This window comes from Rhinopithecus bieti, unplaced genomic scaffold, assembly GCF_001698545.2.
Source record: "Rhinopithecus bieti isolate Rb0 unplaced genomic scaffold, ASM169854v2 scaffold_13349, whole genome shotgun sequence".
In the NCBI taxonomy this organism is placed as follows: Eukaryota; Metazoa; Chordata; class Mammalia; order Primates; family Cercopithecidae; genus Rhinopithecus; species Rhinopithecus bieti.
The window spans coordinates 2785182-2806492 of record NW_016807772.1 but is presented as its reverse complement, the minus strand read 5'-3'; the positions used below and the strand labels follow the sequence as shown (position 1 = coordinate 2806492).

Here is a 21311-nt window from a genome sequence, read left to right as displayed (position 1 = left end):
CCACAAATTGCCGAACTGCTTTCTGGAAATGCCATACCAATCTCCATTCCCTCCAGCAGTCATGAGAGTGCTTGTCCTATCCAACACTTTGCCCGCATGGTAGACTTTCATGTAACGACGACGACAAAAATACACTTAGAGAATATGGGTTGGCCAATTATGACCCATGGACCAAATCTAGCCCTCTGACTTTTTATATGGCCCATGAGCAAAGAATGATTTTACATTTTAAGTGGTTGAAAAAACATCAAAAGAAAATATTTTTGTGACATGTTAAAAGTGTATGTGGTTAACATTTGTGTCCAAAAATAAAGCTCTACTGAAACACAGTCATGCCCATTCGTTTATGTATTATTCATGAGAAGATGGCAGAGTTGAGCAGCTGTGACAGAGACTGTATGTCTCACGAAGTCTAAAATATTTTACATCTGGCCCTTTACAGAAAAAGTTTGCTGATCCCTGTCACAATGTGACAGGATTTAATTATTTCAGAATGCTATCATGACATGGTTTTTAGAATAGCGGGGCCTTTTCAGAGGCAACATCCTACTGTGCTTGTGAACACAGAGTCAGACTATTATTAGCTGACAACGTGATCCTGGGCAAATGTTGTTTCTTTTCTTTTGTCCCAGTTTGTGCAGAAAAGTACTTGTGTGTGCAGGCCTGAGACTGTCATCCTTGGAAAGGCTTGAACAGCTAACCCTTGGCTCGCATCTGGAACACAGATTTGGAGACGGTTCCCACCATTTCCAGAACTGATGAGTGGCTCACTGTGCCTAAAATCTTTGTACAAACAATGTGGTTTATGCTGAACACCTGCTCTCTGGGAGCCTGGAAAACTGGGTACATGCCAGGCAGGGGGTGCCTACATGACCACACCCCAACAAAACTCCTGGCTGCTGAGTCTCTAATGAGCTTCTTGGCACTCTACGTTTCGCCATGTTGTACAAGTCAGTCTTGGAGGAGTTACTGAACTTGCGTCCTGTGTGTTCCACTGGAAAGGGACTCTTGGAGGTCCGTGCCTGCACCTGCTCGCCTTTGGGCAAATCCTTCTGCTCATTTTGCCTCAGATCCTTTTGCTGTGGTAAATCTCAGCTTTGGTACTATCATGTGTTGACTCTTGTAAATCCTCCCAGTGAAGAATCATCAAACCTGGGAGTGGTCTTGGGGCCCTGACATGCCACTTCATGGAGCTGCTGTGAGAATTAAACGAGTTATTGACGAGGGGAGCCTGCACAAGGGGTGCCGTGCCAGCGTGGGGCATGGGGCATGCGGCCTGGGGAGCCTGCACAAGGGGTGCCGTGCCAGCGTGGGGCATGGGGCATGCGGCGTGGTCAGTGGTACTTACGTGATGGAAATTTGCTGATGTTGTTGGCCACCCGAATAAGCATGCGAGCCCCTTTCATGTGATCTCCATTTTTAACATGAATCTGAAACAAATGACATATTTTACTCTTCTCATAGTCATTGGTTATCCCCAATTCATGCTTTGTTCCCCCAAATAACTCCTTGATTATGGCCCAGGGTCACTGTGGGATCCTTGTAGACTTTCCTGGCTGATGCCACTGGAGATCCCTCCCTTTTTTCTCTTCAACAGCTGCTGCCTGGCTCCATGGCCTCACCTGCCTCACCTACTCTATGCTCTGCTTTTGACTTTGCCCTAGACCACTTGATATGGGTTCAAATCCCCAGTCTATCTCTTACTGGCCATTCTTGGGGGACCAACTTCACCAAGTTGTGGTAAGACCTGAAAGCTGAGTGAGTCAGGAATCAGGCAGAAAGAAAGAGAATGATCTGCTAAAGGAAAGGGGCCCTGTCTGTGCTAAGAGGGCAATGATGGGCGGAAGACCTGAGACTAGGCAAGGACCAGCAGGGTCAGTGACACATTGAGGGGTGCATTTAGGATGGGGTGAGCCTCGAGAGTCAGCAGGGGCCAGGCCATGAAGCCACTGCAGTCATCCAAGGGTGAGATAAGGAGGCCAAAAAGTGGGGCAGTGGGGAGGAGAGAAGCAGACAGATAAGGCGTCAGGGCTGCTGATACTTGTTGAGAATGTGCAGGGTGAGAGTGAAATGATGCCAACACTTGGGGCCAGAGAAAAAGAAAAGGACGAGAGAAGCACCCCTGTGGCTTACGGTGCTAGAAAGCTCTGTTGCTGGAGGGCCTCTTACAGAAATTCCTATTTTTGCCCCACATCTTCCACCAATGTGTTTCCCCTCCCCCACTGCACTCCTAAAGGCTCCATTTTGCCAGATTCTGTGCTCCCAGGACATTGATATCACCACTCATGTCTGCAGCTGAGAAAGACTCTCCTCCTTCCAACCCCCTCCTTTATGGAAGAAGGGTCCTCCTGACTCTCTGAAGGGAAAAGTACTCTTGGAGGTTGCAAGTTATAACTTCAGATGCATTTCCCTTAGAATCAGCATTATAGACCTGTACAGTCTCATGTGGTAGTCATTAGTCATGTATGGCTACTTACATTTAAAAATTAAAATCATATACAATTAAAAATGTAGTTTATCAGCTGTACTAGCTGTATTTTAAGTGCTCCATAGCCAGGTTAGTGGCTACCATATTGAGAAGTACAGATATAGAATAGTGCTATCACTGTAGAAAGTTCTACTGGCCAGTGCTGATATAGACAATAATTAGGATATAAATCATTCATAACATGACTGCTCTTGTGAACAGGTCAGAGAACCAATTTAGCATTAATATGGAAAGATGTACTGTGACATAAATGAACATCTGAAAAAATATGTCAGTTGGATCTGCCTGTATCTTTACAGATATATATATATATATATATATATATATATAAATGTACACATGAATATATGTGACATTTATGTAAGTTGTATTGTGTCTTTTTCTAGAGTTGAGGTCTCGCTCTGTTGCCCAGGCTGGAGTTCCATGGTGTGACTGTAGCTCAGTGCAGCCTCAAACTCCTGGGCTTAAATGATTCTCCTCGCTCGTCCTCCCAAAGTACTGGGATTACATGTGTGAGCCACCATGCCCAGCCTCATTTATGTAAATCATACATACAAGTACTTGAAGTTTGCAGGATCTATTTTTGTTTGTATTGATAATTATTGATTTCAAAACAATATACACAACTAAACGTAATCCCAATTTGGTAAAAAACATGCATTTATAGAAGTACAAAGAATATATACAACACAGTGTTAACAATTGTTATATCTGGACGGTGGACTTAAAGGATGAATTTTAAAAAATTATTTTGATGTTCTTTACACTTCCTTAGTGAATATGTATTATTTTTATATTTGGATGAAGACTAAACAATATTTAAAAAAACAGTGGAATTTTATGAAATCCACTAACAGAATAAATAAATTAACAAGTTTTGGATAAACAAAGATGTTTTAAGTAAATCTATTTTCTGGCACAGGTAATACATTTATATGTTTCAAAATCAAAACAATATAAGAAAGCTGGGCATGGTGGTTCACATCTGTAATCCCAGCACTTTGGGAGGTCAGGAGTTTGAAACCAGCTTGGCCAACATGGTGAAACCCCATCTCTACTAAAAATACAAAAAAATTAGCTGGGTGTGGTGGTGTGTGCCTGTAATCCCAGCTACTCGGGAGGCTGAGGCAGGAGAATTGCTTGAACCTGGGAGGCAGAGGTTGCAGTGAGCCGAGACCGTGCCACTGCCTGGGTGACAGAGCAAGACTCCATCTCAAAAACAAAACAAAACAACACACCACACTATAAGAAGATGCACATGGGGAAGCCTGGTCCCCCTCATCTCCCTGTCCCCACACTGGAGTTGGTGCTGTGCCTCCTGCCCCGTGTCTTATTCCACACAAGGCAGCGTATTGTAGAAGTGTTCTGTATCTTGTTTTGTTACTTAACAATACAGAGATCTGGCAATCGCTCTAATCCAATGGAGAATGCCTGGAGAAAATCTCAATGGGGGACAAACACCTGGCAGGTTATGTCCCAAGTCACTCCATGGGCCTCACCTTCACTAGTATATAGCTGTGCAGAATCATGAGGTTGGTGGCCATCTCGGAGGGAATTCTGATCTTCTGGGATTTCAGTTCTGCGTACATACTGAAAAGAACATCGTGTGCATTCCGGTAGTTGCCTTGAAAAAAGGTGGTAAAACTACATTACTGCAAAGGGTGAAATCTGAGGACGTTCTATGGACCCCCATCTTACAAGTGGATTTTGTTAATCTTGTTATTAGTAATCGCTTAATAATGTCTTATTCAAAGCAACTCAACAGATTTCCTATCTGTCTGTCTGTCTGTCTATCAGAGACAGGGTCTCGCTCTGTCACCAAGGCTGGAGTGCAGGGGCACAATCTCTGTTCACTGCAACCTCTGCCTCCCGAGCTTAAGTGATCCTCCCATGCCTGGCTAATTTTTGTGTTTTTTGTAGAGACAAGGTTTTCACCATGTTGCCCAGGCTGGTCTCAAACTCCTAGGCTCAAGAAATCCACCCTCCTCAGCCTCCCAAAGTGGTAGGATTACAGGCGTGAGCCAATGCACCCAGCCAGATTTCCTATTTTAATTGATGTTATGAACACCTAGCCAGTCCCTCTGGTGAAAAATGGTGGTGTCCTCCTTGATGTCTTACTCTTCCTCAGGGCACCCCCCTGGCCCTAAAGTCCACCAGGCCATGGAGTTCTGAGTCTCTCAGTCTCCCAATTCCAGCCTCCCTTCCCATGCCCACTGTGAAAGCTTCTCACCATTTCCTTCTGCAGTAGTGCTCATCAGGATTGCTCTGGGCCCACATCTGATGTCAGAGTATGCTTTGAAAACCCTCAAGCCTTCATCCACTCTCAGATATCTCAAGGTCACACCCCTGCATAAAACCCTCCAATGGCGCCACTCACGCCTGTAAGTGCAAATTCCTGAGCAGAGGACTCGTGCCCTTCAGGATTGGCCTCTGCGCTCCTTTCTGGCCTGATTTTCCCTCCCTTCCTTCTCCAGGCATGTAAATGCTCAGCCTTGCCAGCAGTTTTCCTCATCCCAGCACTTCCCCACACCCCCATTTCCCCATATCCCAGCACTTTGGCTTCTAGCACCTCCCACTCCCCCTGTCTCCTGCTCCCCCATCCTTTTAAAACTCAGCTAAAGCTTTCATTGCCTTCTCTCGTCTCCATCCTCCAACTCTCCCTACCCCAACCTTCAGGATGCTGTGGGTAACCCAGCAGTCGCTCTTATTTTAATTGTGCCTTTTCAGCCTATTTCTCTTTCTAGTCTGGCACTTGTCACCCTGTCCAACAACTCTGAATTTACTTTCTGTCTCTCCCATCAAATTATGACCTTGAGGGCTGAACTGTGGCTCAGTTCTCTCTGTATCCTGAGCTCCTAGCACGCATCTGACAGGAAGAAGGTGTTGTTAGATCAATGTAAGCTCAAAAAAGTAATGATTTATTTGACTGCATATTTTCCAAAATTGTGTCCACATTTATAAAGATTTAAGATCAACTCACAAAAATTAATGAAGATATCAGACTAATTCTGTCACTCAATAAGTACTGACAGAACACATGTGAGCAGAACCATCCTGAAGAGTCTATCAACAGTCTCTGCATATTATAAAGAACTAGGTCCATAACAGCACCTCATCATTACCCTCCATCGCCTAATGTCTCATATTGTTAAGGCCAAACACAGGGAATGGAAGAAAATGTCATGAGTCTGTAGGAAGGGGGTTGTGGGCTGGAGGGGTGAGAGGAGACATCATTCATGAGGCAGAAACTCTGAGGCTGTGGGGGAGGAGAGGAAATAGCACTTGACAAGAGACAGTCTTAGTCTCTTACATTTAAACAGTCCCCTGGGACAGTACATTGTTTAACCCCTCTGAAACCTAGAAATGGTCATCTCTTTAGTCTTTTGGGTTCAAAGCAAGCCTATGTTAGAAATGTAGGGGCTACTCTTTCCTACACAGAAAAGGGGCTGGGGCTTGATTCTGCTGCCTGTCTGGGGAGTAACAGGTATGTATCACGGACCCACCTGCAGACTGCTCTTCTCTGGCAATGATGATGGCAGTCTGGGCAGCTTCTCGGTATTGCTTCAGAGCCATGTACAAGCGGAACAGGTACTTGGCATCCTGACATATAAACCATTATAGAAACATTAGTTTCTTCATTAGCTAAGGGGAGATTAAATTTTGTATTTCAGTTAGAATCACATTCATCTGCCAGTAACTGAGAATTGATACTGCTTTAAAAAACTCAATGAATAAAGAATTAGTTTATTTATTAAACATTTATTCAGAGCTCAATATGGCCAGGTGGTATTCTAAGTACTTGAGAAATACTAATGCATTTAAAACCTCATACCCACCCTGAGAATAAGGCACTATTGTTATCCTGATTTCACAGATGAGAAGCTGAAACAACAGGAGGGAGTCAGCCAGGATTTGAACCACAGAATCTGAGTCTGTATTCCTGACCCTACTCCACAGAATATTTCTCATGTGCTTGGAAACAAACTATATTCTTACATGACACGTGAATTTTGCAAACTTTCAATAATTTTTATATGCATATCAGTTTTCTCTGACCTATAAAATTTTCTTTGGCCTTTGGCCATTTTCCATTCCTATTCCAGCTCTAGACAGCTGCGAGATCTGATGCTGGTTTTCAGATTATTAGAGTAAGTGGACACCATGGGAGGTGGCTGAAGCAGCTGAAGGGCCTGTATCCTTTGATGAGTTAACTGAGCTGCTCTGGATCTCTGTGGCTTTATCTGTAAGATGCAGAAAATGGACTCAGGGACCACTACAGTCCTCTCCAGTGGTGACATGCTATTGCCCTTGCTTCCAGTCAGTGACTTGAGTTCTTCACCAGCAAATGTCCTTGAATGTAAAGCAAAGGGGAAGAAGGAGGTCTGGGGCATTTTCAAAGGTATGTGAGTCTCTCCTCACCAGGACTGGGAGAAGATGGACATTCTGTAGGAAGCCACAGTGAGTCACATATTTTGAAAATATGCTTGTAATGATTTCTTTCTTACTTTTTCTTTTTGAGATGGAGTCTCACTCTGTCACCCAGGCTGGAGTGCAGTGGCACAATCTCTTAGCTCACTGCAACCTCTGCCTTCTGGGTTCAAGCAATTCTCCTGCCTCAGCCTCCTGAGTAGCTAGGACTACAGGCGCGCGCCACCACACCCGGCTAATTTTTGTATTTTTTGTAGAGACGGGGTTTCGCCATGTTGGCCAGGCTAGTCTCCAACTCCTGACCTCAAGTGATCCACCCGCCTTTGCCTCCCAAAGTGCTGGGATTACAGGCATGAGCCACCACACCTGGCCAATTTATTTCTATTTTATGTTATAGAGAACTACCTTTATGCTTAATCTGATTTTTGTTAATTTCCATAATGTTGGGAATGTAAACAAAGCACACTCTGAGTTTTAGAGATGAGTGCTAGGTCATAGTTTCAATGTCAGTGATCTTTTTTCATAGTTCCTAGAACAAACAAAATTATAACATTTGAGAAAAATTGCATGTGGTGAGGATTGTTATCTAGAGGGGCATGGCTATCTCACAGTTGGCAAAGCCAATTTTAAAGAGTAAATATACGTTATCCTCCAAAACGCAGGGTCTGTCTAGATCAAGCTTGCTCTAGCCATGGCCTGCAGGCTACATGTGGCCCTGGACAGCTTTGAATGCAGTCCAACACAAATTTGTAAACTTTTAAAAAACAGTACGAGTTTTTTTTTTTTTTTTTTTTTTTTTTTTTTTTTTTTTTTTTTTAGTTCATCAGCTATTGTTAGTGTATTTTATGTGTGGCCCAAGACAATTCTTCTTCTTCCAATGTGACCCAGGGAAGCAAAAAGATTGGACACTCCTGGTCTAGCTTATCTACACTACTGACAGGGAGTAAATTTTTCACGTCTATGTTGTAAAAGCATGATGGGTAAAAGAGGCAGAATCAAACTGTAACTGAGATCTGAGGACGCACATGAAGCCCATGTGTTCAGTACCTTAGGCACGCCATCGTTTTCCCCCAAGAGGTGGTCTATCAGCTGATGGGTCAGCAGTTCATCTTTGGCCTGACCAACCTGTTTAATAAGAGAGAAAGACCCAGCAAATTCACCATCTTAAATCGAGCAAGACTGGAGAAAAAGACAATCTTCTGCTTAAGGAGATGGACTAAGAAGCATTAATAGTATCTATAATAAAGTGCCTGAAATATGACATAGGATCAGGGTCTTTCTTCATTTGTTGCTAGACTCTCCATTAATAAAAATCCATCCTTAGACGCTATAGCTTTTCTTAGCTGCTGTATCAAAATACCATATTTTCTTTCACATGCACAGAGAATGTACTTCTGGATTTATTTATTTATTTATTATTATTACTATTTTTTGAGACGGAGTCTCACTCTGTTGCCAGGCCGGAGTGCAGTGGCACGATCTCGGCTCACTGCAATCTCCGCCTCCTGGGTTCAAGCGATTCTCCTGCCTCAGCCTCTCGTGTAGCTGGGACTACAAGCGTGCGCCACCACAACCAGCTAATTTTTATATTTTTAGTAGAGACGGGGGTTTCACCATGTTGGCCTGGATGGTCTTGATCTTCTGACCTCATGATCTGCTCATCTCAGCCTCCCAAAGTGCTGAGATTACAGGCGTGAGCCACCGTGCTCAGCCCTTGGATGTTTTAATAAAAACTTTAAGATAAATGACTATGACACCTTGAGGACAGCATCTTAAGCACAAGCGCTGACACAACGATATCATTCCAGGTGCCCTCCTCTGCAGCGGCTCCCTGAGGAAAAGGTCTTACGCACGACTACATGTCATCGAAAGTGTAAAGAAGTGAGGGTCCCAGCCAGAGGAGCCTGGATAAAGGCAAGCAGCTGAAATGTGCGTACGGCTCTGGAGACAAGGCTGGCTTAGAAATCTTTACTTAAAAGTCATCTCCAGGCCCGGCATGGTGGCTCACGCCTGTAATCCCAGCACTGTGGGAGGCTGAGGTGGGTGGATCACTTGAGGCCAGGAGTTCAAGGCCAGTCTGGCCAACATGATGAGACCCTGTCTCTCCTAAAAATACAAAAATTGGCTGGGTGTGGTAGTGCATGCTTGTAATCTCAGCTACTTGGGAGGCTGAGGCATGAGAATCGGCTTGAGCCTGGGAGGCGAAGGTTGCAGTGAGCCGAGATCCTGCCCCTGCACTCTAGCCTGGGCGACGGCGTGAGACTTTGTCTCAAAAAAAAAAGAGGAAAAGAAATTCATCTCCATAAAGGTGAGTTAAATCATTGAAGTACTGGGTGGTGTTGAACCAGAAAAATAATGTACCACATTGCAGGATGGGCATGTATGAGTTTAATACGAACAGAATGTGTGAGGTCAGGAATTTAGGGGGAGCACTAGGGAATTACTGACAAAATTAGGAGGCTTCAGAATTCTGTGTCTATTAAAAAGGAGTGAGCAAAAAACATAGCTGGAGCTCAACTTAGGGGAAGGAACACTGAACAGTCTTGTCACGGTAACGACATTACAATGGGAAAAACCACCGGACAATGGAGGAAATGATCACTAGGGACTCAGCAACACATGGCCTTGCTTGCTACACCTCAGGGGAGGTATGAGGACAAGTCTGCAAGTTATCTGTCCAGTAGAGGAAGGATACAATCAGTAGACTTGAGTAATAGAGAAATGGCCCTGAACCTGCAGGTGCAGAGGCTCTCAGGCTGCAGGATTTCTGCACACTGCCCCACCTGTGGTCACCGTCAGGGGAAAAAGCTAGGCTTTCCCCAATCTGTGTCACCTCTGCTCTTGCCACTTCGGTAAAGCAGGGATGTTGGGACATAAATGATAGAGTTTGTTCTCTTGATGGCTTCTGTGGATGGCTTTGGGTGAATAAGCCAGGACAGAGAAATGGTTAAAGCAAAGGCTCTGGATGGAGCCAGCCTGCTGGGGGTCAACTGAGTGACACTACTTGAGACCTGTGTGATCTTGGGCAGGTTACTCTTGGGGCCTCAACGTGGGCAGTAATAGCACCTAACTCACAGAACTGCTGTGAGGATTAAATAAGTGAATACACGTACATGGCTTGAACAGGTGCCAAGTAGACAGGATTGTCAAATACAGACAACAAAAATACAGCATTCCCAGTTAAATTTAAATTTCAGAGAAGCACTGAGTAATTTTCACTATTACGTATGCAAAATGTGGCCTCCCCACTGGCAGGGTCAGTACTCGATAGATGTCCCTATTTTTTTTTTTTTTTAGACGGGAGTTTCACTCTTGTTGCCTAGGCTGGAGTGCAATGGTGTGATCTCTGCTCACCACAACCTCTGCATCCTGGGTTTAAGTGATTCTCCTGCCTCAGCCTCCTGAGTAGCTGGGATTACAGGCATATGCCACTACTCCCGGCTAATTTTATATTTTTAGTAGAGATGGGGTTTCTCCACATCGGTCAGGCTGGTCTTGAACTCCCGACCTCAGGTGATCGGCCCACCTCGGCCTCCCGAAGTGCTGGAATTACAGCTGTGAGCCACCATGCCCGGCTGTCCCTATTGTTTTTGTCACCAGCAACAATGGCAGCTGTCCCCAGGGAGAGTGGAGCACACTCGAAGTGTCAGGACAGACACGCAGACAGGAGAGCCAGCAGGGAATAGATGTGGCCAGGCAAAGGCAACTCATGGCAGGGTGCGGATGGAATGCTGAGGGGCGCTTGCATTGAAGGGGCAGAGAGGCCAGGGAAGGAGGCTGAGAAGGGACCATCTGAGAAGGAAGTGGAGAACAGAAGATGCAGTGTTCTGAGGGGAAAAAGTCCAGAAAGATGTAGTATAATAGGGTAAAATGTTACTGTAACATGGAGTAGGGTGAAGACTGACAGGAGACTTCTATATTTAGCAAGTGAGAGATCTGTGGGGACCTTTTCAAGCAAGTTCATGGAGTGGGGAAGGCAGAAGGTGAGTGCAAGGAGGTAAGGAGGACTCTCCCAACTCACCTGAGGGACACCAGTGAGCCCCACCTTCCCCATCATCTCCCAGTGAGGGGTCTCATACTTCCCTTCCCGCTCCATAAACCAAGGAGGTGTTTCAAAGCTTTGAGGTGTCGAGGATGGGGATGGGTGGGGGTGGGTGAAGCACAAGCATTTTGACGGTGAACCCAATAACTCAGGGGTGTGGCTTCTGGCTGTGAATCAGCAGGTGAAAGAGCGCGCAGATTGTGAGAAAATGCAAGTCACGAGTAAAAGCGATATTTCCCCCCCCCCAGGGGAAGGTCCCCAAGAAAGAAAGAAAGAAATGGAAGACTGGGAAGGAAACTTGTTATCATCTGTTTTCACTGAGCTAGGGACCAACATGTGCTCGATTCAACAAGTATTAATTGAGTGACTGCCATGTGCTGAACACTCTATAAAGAGATGGGTTCTGGACCTTGAGGAACTTGTAAATCTGAAGGGAGTTACTATAGCAGTAAGTGATGTTCAAAGTACTTAGACCATTCTAGGGAGGGTGAAATTTCATCTCAAGGACAGTTTAGGAAAGGCTTATTGGGTAGGAGTATGAGATGCAGAGGTGCAGGGGTAGGGGTGTTTTAGAGTGAAGGAAGAGTGAAGGAACGAAGGAAGGGGAACCCTGAACTATTCAAATAAAAGAGGGCAGTTTAAGACTGAGCACTGTGCTCACACATGTAATCACAGCACTTTGGGAGGCCAAGGTGGGAGGATCACTTGAGCCTAGGAGTTCAAGACCAACCAGGACAACACAGCAAAAACTCATCTCTACAAAAAAAATAAAATTAGCCAGGTGTGGTGGCATGTCTGTAGTCCCAGCTACTTGGATGGCTAAGGTGGGAGAATTGCTTGAACCCAGGAGGTCAAGGCTGCAGTGAGCTGTGATCATGCCACCTGGGCAACAGAGAGAGACCCTGTCTCAAAAGGGGATAAAAAAAAAAGTGGCCAATTTAGTTGTAGCACAGGCTGCTGACCTAGAGGAGTGTAAGAGGTAAGTGGGAAGGAAAGAAAGCATTGGTTTTAGTCCCAGATCGATTACTTTCTATTTGGGTGTCTGTAGGTTAGTCATATCACCTTCTGGTACCTCAGTTTCCCCATCAGTAAAATGAAGGAGGTTAGACTGGTTCACTTCCAGGTATTTCTAAGATTTTATGATCCATGAAGGATAATTTGGGAATAAATTGTGGAGGCAATGGGGAACCACGAGAGGTTCTGCAGCTTAAGCACAAAATGATTTGCAGCTGCACTTGAAAAAAAAAATCCAGTAGTAAAATTCAAAATGGACTTGTCTGAATGAAGTAATCCTAGCAATAAGTACAAATATGTTGGTTTTACTGACTACATGTCCTTGACCTTAATAAAATTTAACAAAATCCATTAGAAATACAACATTGAGAAAGTATTGTGGGATTACAGAATACTAATGAAAGGAGAGAAATTTGACAGCTGCAAGGGACATCCATAATTTTGTCTAATATTCATTCCTTCAACTCTTCTGAGAGATGCTTCTGCTTCACTTCAACCATGGAGTTCCAGTGGAAATTCCATGTCTTAAGAGACCCCATCTCCATGGCTACTGAACTTTGTCTACTGGTGGGAATTTGACCCAATTTGCCCAGGCATGATATTCCATCCCTGTGGCCACCAATTGATTAATCCTGCGATGGACACTTGAACTACCCAAATCAGAGCCCTTCTGGACTTACTAATTAAAGGCAAGTCTTCTTCTTCTTCCAATGTGGCCCAGGGAAGTCAAAAGATTGGATACCCCGATCTAAGTAATAATCATCAACGGTTGCTGAAATCATTGGGTGACAAGTTGATGGGAAAGCTTATCATAGATTGATCAGGTTGACCACACCTACACCCAATAATCAATCTAACACCATAAAAAGAGAGACCAGGCCGGGCGCGGTGGCTCTCCGCTATAATCCCAACACTTTCAGAGGCCAAGGTGGGTGGATCACTGGAGGTCAGGAGTTTGAGAACAGCCTGGCCAACGTGGTAAAACATCCATCTCTACTAAAAAATAGAAAAAAAAAAAAATTAGCCAGGTGTGGTTAATTTTTTTAACCATAGGAGCCAGGTGGGCACCTGTAGTCCCAGCTACTCAGGAGGTTGAGGCAGAAGAATCACTTGAACCCAGGAGGTGGGGTTTACACTGAACCAAGATCATGCCACTGCACTCCAGCCTGGGCAACAACAACAACAACAACAACAAAAAGACCACAAAAATATGGGCTACTATGAACTGAGTGTTTGTGTCCCCCACATACCCCAAATTCATCTGTTAAAGCCCCAACCTTTATGTAATGGTATTTGGAAATGGAGCCCCTGGGAGGTAATTAAGGTTAGATTGTAGCCTTAAGAGGAAGGGAGAGAAATCTCTCTCCTTGCATACATGTATAGGAAAGGCCACGTGAGGACACAGTGAGAAGGCTGCTGTCTGCAAGTCAGGAAGAGAGCCCTCATCAGGAACCAAATTACCAGCACCTTGATCTTGGACTTCTCAAACTCCAGAAGTCACCCAGACTACGGTATTTTGTTATGGCAGCCCAAGTTGATTTAAGATATGGCCCTACTAGGCTGGGTGTGGTGGCTCATGCCTTTAATCCCAGCACTTTGGGAGGCCAAGGTGGGCAGATCATTTGAGGTCAGGATTTTGATACCAGCCTGCCTAACATGGTGAAATCCTGACTCTACTAAAAATACACAAAAATTAGTTGGGTATGGTAGCACACATCTGTAATCTCAGCTATTGGGGAGGCTGAGGCAGGAGAATCACTTGAACCCAGGAGGCAGAGGTTGCGGTGAGCTAAGATTGTACCACTGAACTCCAGCTTGGGCGACAAAGTGAGACTCTGTGTCAAAAAAAAAAAAAAAAAAAAAAAAAAAAAAAAAAAAAAAAAAACAGAAAAAAAAGAGATATGGCCCTACTGCTCTGATGAGAATAGGAAGTACACGGTACCATCTATGAAGTTGCTTTTACAGAAATATCATCTATATCTGATCAAGTATCTAGATTTAACTACTAGTGAGTGGGAAATACAGGGTAATTATACCACAAGGATGTAATTAGCTAAATCAAAATGTCAGAAATTCCTCAGGATAAATGACCCATTTTCTTAACACATAAATAGCAAGTATGCATGTGTGGGCGGTGTTTAGGAGATATAAATAGAGTTGAAGAGAGAGAGAGAGAGAGAGAGAAGGAGAGAAGTGAGGGGAAGGGAGATTAAAAGAGACTTAAGGCCCATATAAACTAAATGTAATACATGAGCCTTGTCTTGATACTAAGGTGAACTAACCAACTGTATGAAAGCATTTATGCAAGAGCTGAAGAAATTCGAACCCTAACTAGATAGTTGACAATATCAAGGAATTGCTATTAGAAAAACTGGAACCCTCACACAGTGCCTGTTGGAATATAAGTGGTCAGCTGCTTCAGGAAACAGTTGGACAGTTTCTCAAAATGTTAAACATAGGGTTTACATATGGCCTAGCAATTCCACTCCTAAGTAATACACTTAAGAGAAATGAAAACACATGTCCACATGAAAACTTGCACACAAATGTTAATAGCAGTATTACTCATAATAGCCAAAAAGAAGAAACAACAAATGCCCAATAACTGATGAATAAACATACAATATTCATACAATGGAATATTATTCAGCCATAAGAAGGCATGAATTCTTGTCACATGCTACAACATGGACGAGCCTTGAAAACATGGTGCTAAATGAGAGAAGCAGGCACAAAAGGCCACATATTATATGGTTCCATTTATATGAAATGTCTAGAATAGGCAAATCCACAGAAACAGAAAGATTATAATATACAATACATACAGTAATCAGGACAATGGAGTATTGGTACAAGGACAAACTAAAGGAAAAGACTAGAGGATCCCAAACCAGATTCATACTACATGGTAATTTCATGTCATTTCATTTATGACAAATGCTTTGTGGCAATTCAGTGGTGGAAAGGATGGTATTTTGATAAATGGTGCTGGTCAACAGGATATCCACATTGAAAAGAAATATCCTTGACCCCTACCTTATACCATATACCTAATTAATTCGGGATGGGCATAAGCCTAAATGAGACAGATAGAACAAACTACTAGAAGAAAACATAAGGGAAATATTTTCATGACCATGGGATAGGCAGAGATTTCTTTTCTTTTTTTTTTTTTGAGATGAAGTTTCGTTCTTGTTGCCCAGGCTGGAGGGCAATGGCACAGTCTCGGCCCACTACAACCTCTGCCTCCCAGGTTCAAGTGATTCTCCTGCTTCAGCCTCCAAAGTAGCTGGGATTACAGGTGCCCGCCACTATGCCCAGCTAATATTTGTATTTTTAGTAGAGATGGGGTTTCACCATGTTGGCCAGGCTGGTCTTGAACTCCTGACCTCAAGTGATCCACTGCACCCAGCTTAAAATTTCTTAATTGGACCAAAAAGCACTAACTATAAAAGATTCATGAGTTGAACTTTATTAAAAGTTAAGAATTTCTGCTCATCAAGAGAATAAAAGGTAAGCCATGCCTTTGAAGATTTTTGCAACATATATCTGACAAAAAGACCTGTATTTAGAATACTATGACCTAATGATTCTACTCCTGGATATATACCCAATAAAACTGAGGGCTTTTGTTCACCAAAAGATATGAACAGCTTTATGGCAGCTTTATTCATAATATGCCCAAACTGGAGACAACTCAAAAGTCCATTAACAGAGTAAGGGGTAAATAAACTGTGGTACAGTCATATAGTAGAATACTACACAGCAATGAAGAAGAATGACCTATTGCTGAGCTGGATGCGACAGCTCATGCCTGTAATCCCAGCACTTTGGGAGGCTGAGGTGGGCAGATCACGAGGTCAGGAGTTCGAGACCAGCCTGGCCAACATGGTGAAACCCTGTCTCTACTAAAAATACAAAAACTAGCAGGGCACGGTGGCAGGCACCTGTAATCCCAGCTACTCGGGAGGCTGAGACAGGAGAATAGCTTGAAACTGGAAGGTGGAGGTTGCAGTGAGCCGAGATCACGCCACAGCACTCTTGCCTGGGCAAAAGAGCGAAATTCTGTCTCAAAAAAAAAAAAAAAAAAAAAAAAGAATGACCTATTGCTATTGCTATGTGCAGTAACACAAACAGACAAATTTGCATACATAATGCTGACTGAAACTGGACACAAGCGTACACATGCGTGATTCTGTTTCTATTTAGATTATACAAAGGCAAAACGAATCTATAAGAATATAAGTCAGAATTGTGGTTACCTTTGGTAGGGGATATTAACTGGGGGGTGACATGAGGGAGACTTTCGGTAGCTGGAAATGTTCTATATCTTGATCTGGGTGGGGGTTACACAGGTATGCACAGAGGAAAAAACTAATCCAGTTGTACACTTAGGATTTGTGAACTTTACTGTACTCAAGTTACACCTAAAAGAAAATCCAACGTTTCTTATCTTTTAGACACTGATATTGTATCCACAAGTGAAATGATACGGTGACTGCGATTTACTTAAAAAAAAAAACAAAACAAAACACCCAGGAAAGAGGGTGAGGGCATGAATAAAATGAGGCTGTCTATGCATTGACAGCTGTTGAAGCTACATGATGGGTATGTAGGGGTTTGTTATACCGTTTGGTCTACTTCTGCATATATTTAAAATTTTCTTCAAGAATTTTTTTTAAAAATTGGCATTCTTGAAAGTTTCAGTCAAAGTGTACTTACAGTTTCAATTGCCATTTCTATTGCCACATTGTCTTCTGAGCTTGGGCATTTCAGGAAGTGTTTAAGTGCCTAAAAAGAGAATTATAGCAATGAAAAATTTTCAGAATATTTTCACATTAGGGAAAACAAAGCTTTCACACAGCCTTTACACAAAGTAATTACAGTCTGTGAAAGTATCATCATCTCAACCAGGGGCTTGCATAGTGTTGGATCTTAAATATATCCTTAAAAGTTGGGTATAGTTTAAAAATGGAAGGACCCAGTTAACCCTCTGAAGAATCTAGTCCTGATGAAATGAAAAGGCAAAATGTGCCCTTTTCAGTAGGAAGATTTAATTATTTTCATTCATTTATTCTTTCAACAAATAGTTACTGACAACCTGCTACTATGAATGTGGGACTTCGTTAGATCCCATGGAGAATACCAGGAATGGTATGGCACGGCCCCTCTTTTCTGTGTTATGTACAATCTTACCAGGAAGATCTGTGTGATATGATGATAATATAAGAGACCAATTATTTTAAGTCATAATTGTCTAATTCCTGCACACCATAACACCACACTTAGGAAGAAATTTACAACTATAAAAAGACAAATGGACTGGATTGTCAGGGTTTTTTTTTTTCTTTCTTTTATAGGTGCTCTGAGGAAGAAAAGATGGTTTGGCATGGAGATGATCCCGAAGGTGTCATTTGAAGGATGAATAGGTTTGTGGTAGGTGGCGTAGGGAACAGAGAGGAACCCAGATGGAGAACAGGATGGATGAAGTCCTGGCTGTTAGAGGAATGTGGGACTCTTCTATGGAAACAGCTGGGTGCCAGATTAGGGAGTTCTGGCTGGTTGGTCAAACTATGGAAATTCTCTTAAGTGCCAGCTAAGGAGTTTGGACTTTATCTAAGAGCCAGCAACAACAAATTGGTGGTGGCCTGTAGGCTGAATTCACACACAGACATGTTTTTTTTGGCCAGTGAGGTATTCTATAAATATCGGGGCACATATTTCAAAACTGGCAGCCCCAAGCTTCCATTTCTCTTGAAAAAATCATATGATCTGGCACTACAGGGCCTGGATTCCTAAAAAACAATTTTATGGAGGTGAGCAACAGCTGGCTTCTTAAGATATGTGCCATTCAGTAGTCCCTACCCTGTCACATGAACAATGCGCAGCTTTACCCTGTAGCTTCACTTATCGTGTCCCTTCTTTGGACACTGTTAACCCCTGCCTTAGGCCAATGGACTCTGTAACAATGAAAGCAACTATTATTTGGGGAACAAAGTGAAGGATGACAAACTCTAAAGGCAGACAAACTAAAAACAGGAAAAATAAGAAACTACTGCAATAATCAGAAGCAAGGTCCTGTGGGCCTGGACTGAGTTGATGGTAGTTAGAATGAAGTGACAGATGTGAGAGGTATTACAAAGGAAGGTTGTGACTGGGTGTGGGAGGGAGAGGAAGATTTCAGAGTTAGCTCTGAGATTTCAAATCTGAGTGGGAGTTACTGGCATTTACATATATTTCCTACAATTATTCCTGCGTAGTCAGTGTATATTTTCTTGGCAAATACTAACTCGTGAATATTGGCCACACAGCAAGAAGAATTTTCCAGCCTGAAGATACCTCTTTTCTCCTTCAAAGTATAAGGCAATGCTTTGATAGTCTTCATTAGTAGTGTCTTCAGAACCTATAACAGAAGTTTACTGAGTAAAATATCTGAGCAAAATTTGTTTACCTTTTACTGCTAACCTGAAAATAAAGAACGAGTGATCTAAAAATAGGTGAAATCTAAGAGAAATCTAATGAGAAATCTAAGAACGAGTGATCTAAAACAGGTGATTAAAACTCCTAACAGCAAACATCAATATATTATTAATGTCTGTTTTCGTCACAAAACATACTTATCACAATTACCCCAAATACTGACTCTGTTCCATCTTTTCTTTTTAACTCTAAATGTGATCCAGGAGAGGAAATTATAAGGTTTTTGTTGGTAATACAAATGGAATCCATCCCTCTCAGCAATGCCTGGTTTAAACAATAGTCTGTATATTTGTCAGACAAGTAGGGAAGACGACATTCTAGTAGCCAGTAGATGCTGGTTAAAGATATGACTGTTCTTCCTTTGGCTTGGGGCTTAAATACATTAAGCATAGAGGAAGAAGGACCCCCAAAGCTGCTGGAATTCCAATTCATCGTTTACATTTACCTACGGGAGTTGGGGCCCGATAGAATACTAAAGTATAACAACCACCCTGCGCCTCCAGCTGGAGGAAAAGGGGGTTTATAGGAGAAAGGCATAAAGCTAAGTGGGGAAAAGTATGTGTGTGTTTTGAAGGTGGGAGGAGGCACACACACACACACACACACCCTTAATATACACACCTTATATAAGACAAACCATGTTCTTAAGAACTTAGAAAAATTGCTTTAGTGAAATGGTGGTGGTAATGTTAGGACAGAAATGTCATCAGTCAAGTTAAGCATTGGCAATTCTGAAGTTGCTTATCTGTACTTCCTTTTTTTTTTTTTTTAACTCTATTTTCTCTAATTATCTTAATGACTTCGCAAGAAGTCATTTGGGAAGCCAAAGCATCCCAAGAAGCTTTTACCTAATTTGTTTCCTTGAAGACTGAAATAAATATTTTCTTGTGAATCCTAACATCAATTCTTATGGTCATTTTGTGAATTATAAAAAACAAAATAACACGAAAGAACAAATATTTTATGATTCCACTTATATGAGGTACCATGAATAGTCAAATTCATAGATACAGAAAGTAAAATCGTGCTTACCAGGGTCTAGGGAAAAGAGGGCAATGGGGAATTACTATTTAATGGGTACAGAGAAAGTCTGCGATGATGAAAAAGTTCTAGAGATGGACAGTAGTGATGGCCACATAACAACGTGAATGAATGTACCAAATTGTACACTTTTAAATGGAAATTTTATGTTATATATATTTTAGCACAATAAAACAAAACAAAACACAAATAACATTACGTATGGTCCATGAAATGAAAATTTGAAAATTATTTCAGTAGTTTCTAAAAATAATTGCAAACATGAGAAGAAAACCTTTAAGCAGGCATTCCCAGAATATCAAATTCTCCTTTGGACTGTCCAAATCTTTGAAAAACACATCTTGGGTATATCACTCTTCATCATTTGTAACTCGATTTTTTAATGAAAATATTTACATTTTCAAAAATCATCCTGCATTTTCTATCACCTTCATTTTGAAATCTTCGATTTACTACTGGCTGATAAATAGCAGGATTTGGGAAATCTAGCCTCTCTTGGAATTCACACAGAAAGACCCTTAATTTTTAAAATAATCCTTTTTAACAATACCATTTCACCTTGAAGTAGCAGGGATCTTGAAATCCAACACATAACATAGATACATGTGTGTCTACGTATAAATGATAAACATTTATACCAAGCGCATTCTTGTATGTATACCAATCTGATAATTAGATCATAAGCGACAAAGTGTTTTTATGATAAACATCTTGAAGAGAACCAGGGAAAAATGATATTTACCGATAATATCTGCATAGATTTCCATTTTGTTGTGTTGCTGAGCCAGTGTGAAAGCTTCATTGTTACATTTGGACATGACAAGAAACTGGATGGCAGACCCATAGTCACCAAGCTGTAGAAAAAACCTGAAGCAAAGTACTTTCTTTAATTAGCTAGACTCTTAAATGAGTTTGTGATTTACAAAATTTTTCAACCAGGGGAAACCATTTAAAAATCAAAATTTATTAGATAAATTGCAGTTCTTTTTTTTTTGAAATGGAGGCTCACTCTGTCACCCAGGCTGGAGTGCAGTGGCGCAATCTTGGCTCATGCAGCCTCCGCCTCCTGGGTTCAAGGGATTTTCCTGCCTCAGCCTCCCAAGTAGCTGGAACTACAGGCATGCACCACGACACCCAGCTAATTTTTTGTATTTTCAGTAGAGATGGGGTTTCACCATGTTGGCCAGGCTGGTCTTGAACTCCTGATCTCAGGTGATCCATCCATCTCGGCCTCCCAAAATGCTGGGATTACAAGTGTGAGCCACCACACCCAGCATGCAGTTCTATATTATATGCTTCCACTTGAAAGACATACTCTTGTCTGCTGACCACAACAGCCTTTGAATTTAAATAGTTAGACCTGATAAAAAAAATAAAGACTAAATATTCCTTTTGAATTAATATATTTGATGATAGAAGGTGGAGGCTTACTTTTATGGTTAGTTTTGAAAGTCCAAAATATTAATGTATTATGTTACCTGGCTACCATTTTGGCTCCATCCGGAGACTGGGTCTCTCTAACAATACTGACAGCTTTTTCAGGATTATTGAGGTGATCCAGATAGATGCGGATTACACTTTGCCATTGTTTTGCATTCTCATAAGCCACAACAGCTTCTTTGTATCTATAAAAACATAGCTCAGATAAACTTTTTTTTAACACTGTCAATCTGGGGAGAAAATGTTGATAAGTGTTTAGGACACTTTTTCATGTTATTGATGGTGACTGCTTATTTTCCTGAACTTCTTTTCCTTTAACAGAAAATACCAGAAACCACCCCACTAAAATGTTATTTTTAGCAATTTGATAAATGAACA

General features: G+C 42.2%; 1 protein-coding gene across 1 annotated transcript in view; it reads right to left on the bottom strand.

The window, feature by feature from the left end:
* The window catches only part of WDR19 (WD repeat domain 19), an 87325-nt gene that overhangs the window by 11567 nt on the left and 54447 nt on the right, over window positions 1–21311 (bottom strand). Inside the window, exons 22-29 of the mRNA XM_017883743.1 lie at window positions 20972–21118; window positions 20236–20360; window positions 18263–18375; window positions 16695–16763; window positions 7964–8041; window positions 5992–6088; window positions 3988–4112; window positions 1349–1430 (exon numbers count right to left, since the gene is read on the bottom strand). Coding sequence (XP_017739232.1) covers window positions 1349–1430; window positions 3988–4112; window positions 5992–6088; window positions 7964–8041; window positions 16695–16763; window positions 18263–18375; window positions 20236–20360; window positions 20972–21118 — 836 coding nt within the window. The remainder of the gene's footprint in view (window positions 1–1348; window positions 1431–3987; window positions 4113–5991; window positions 6089–7963; window positions 8042–16694; window positions 16764–18262; window positions 18376–20235; window positions 20361–20971; window positions 21119–21311) is intronic.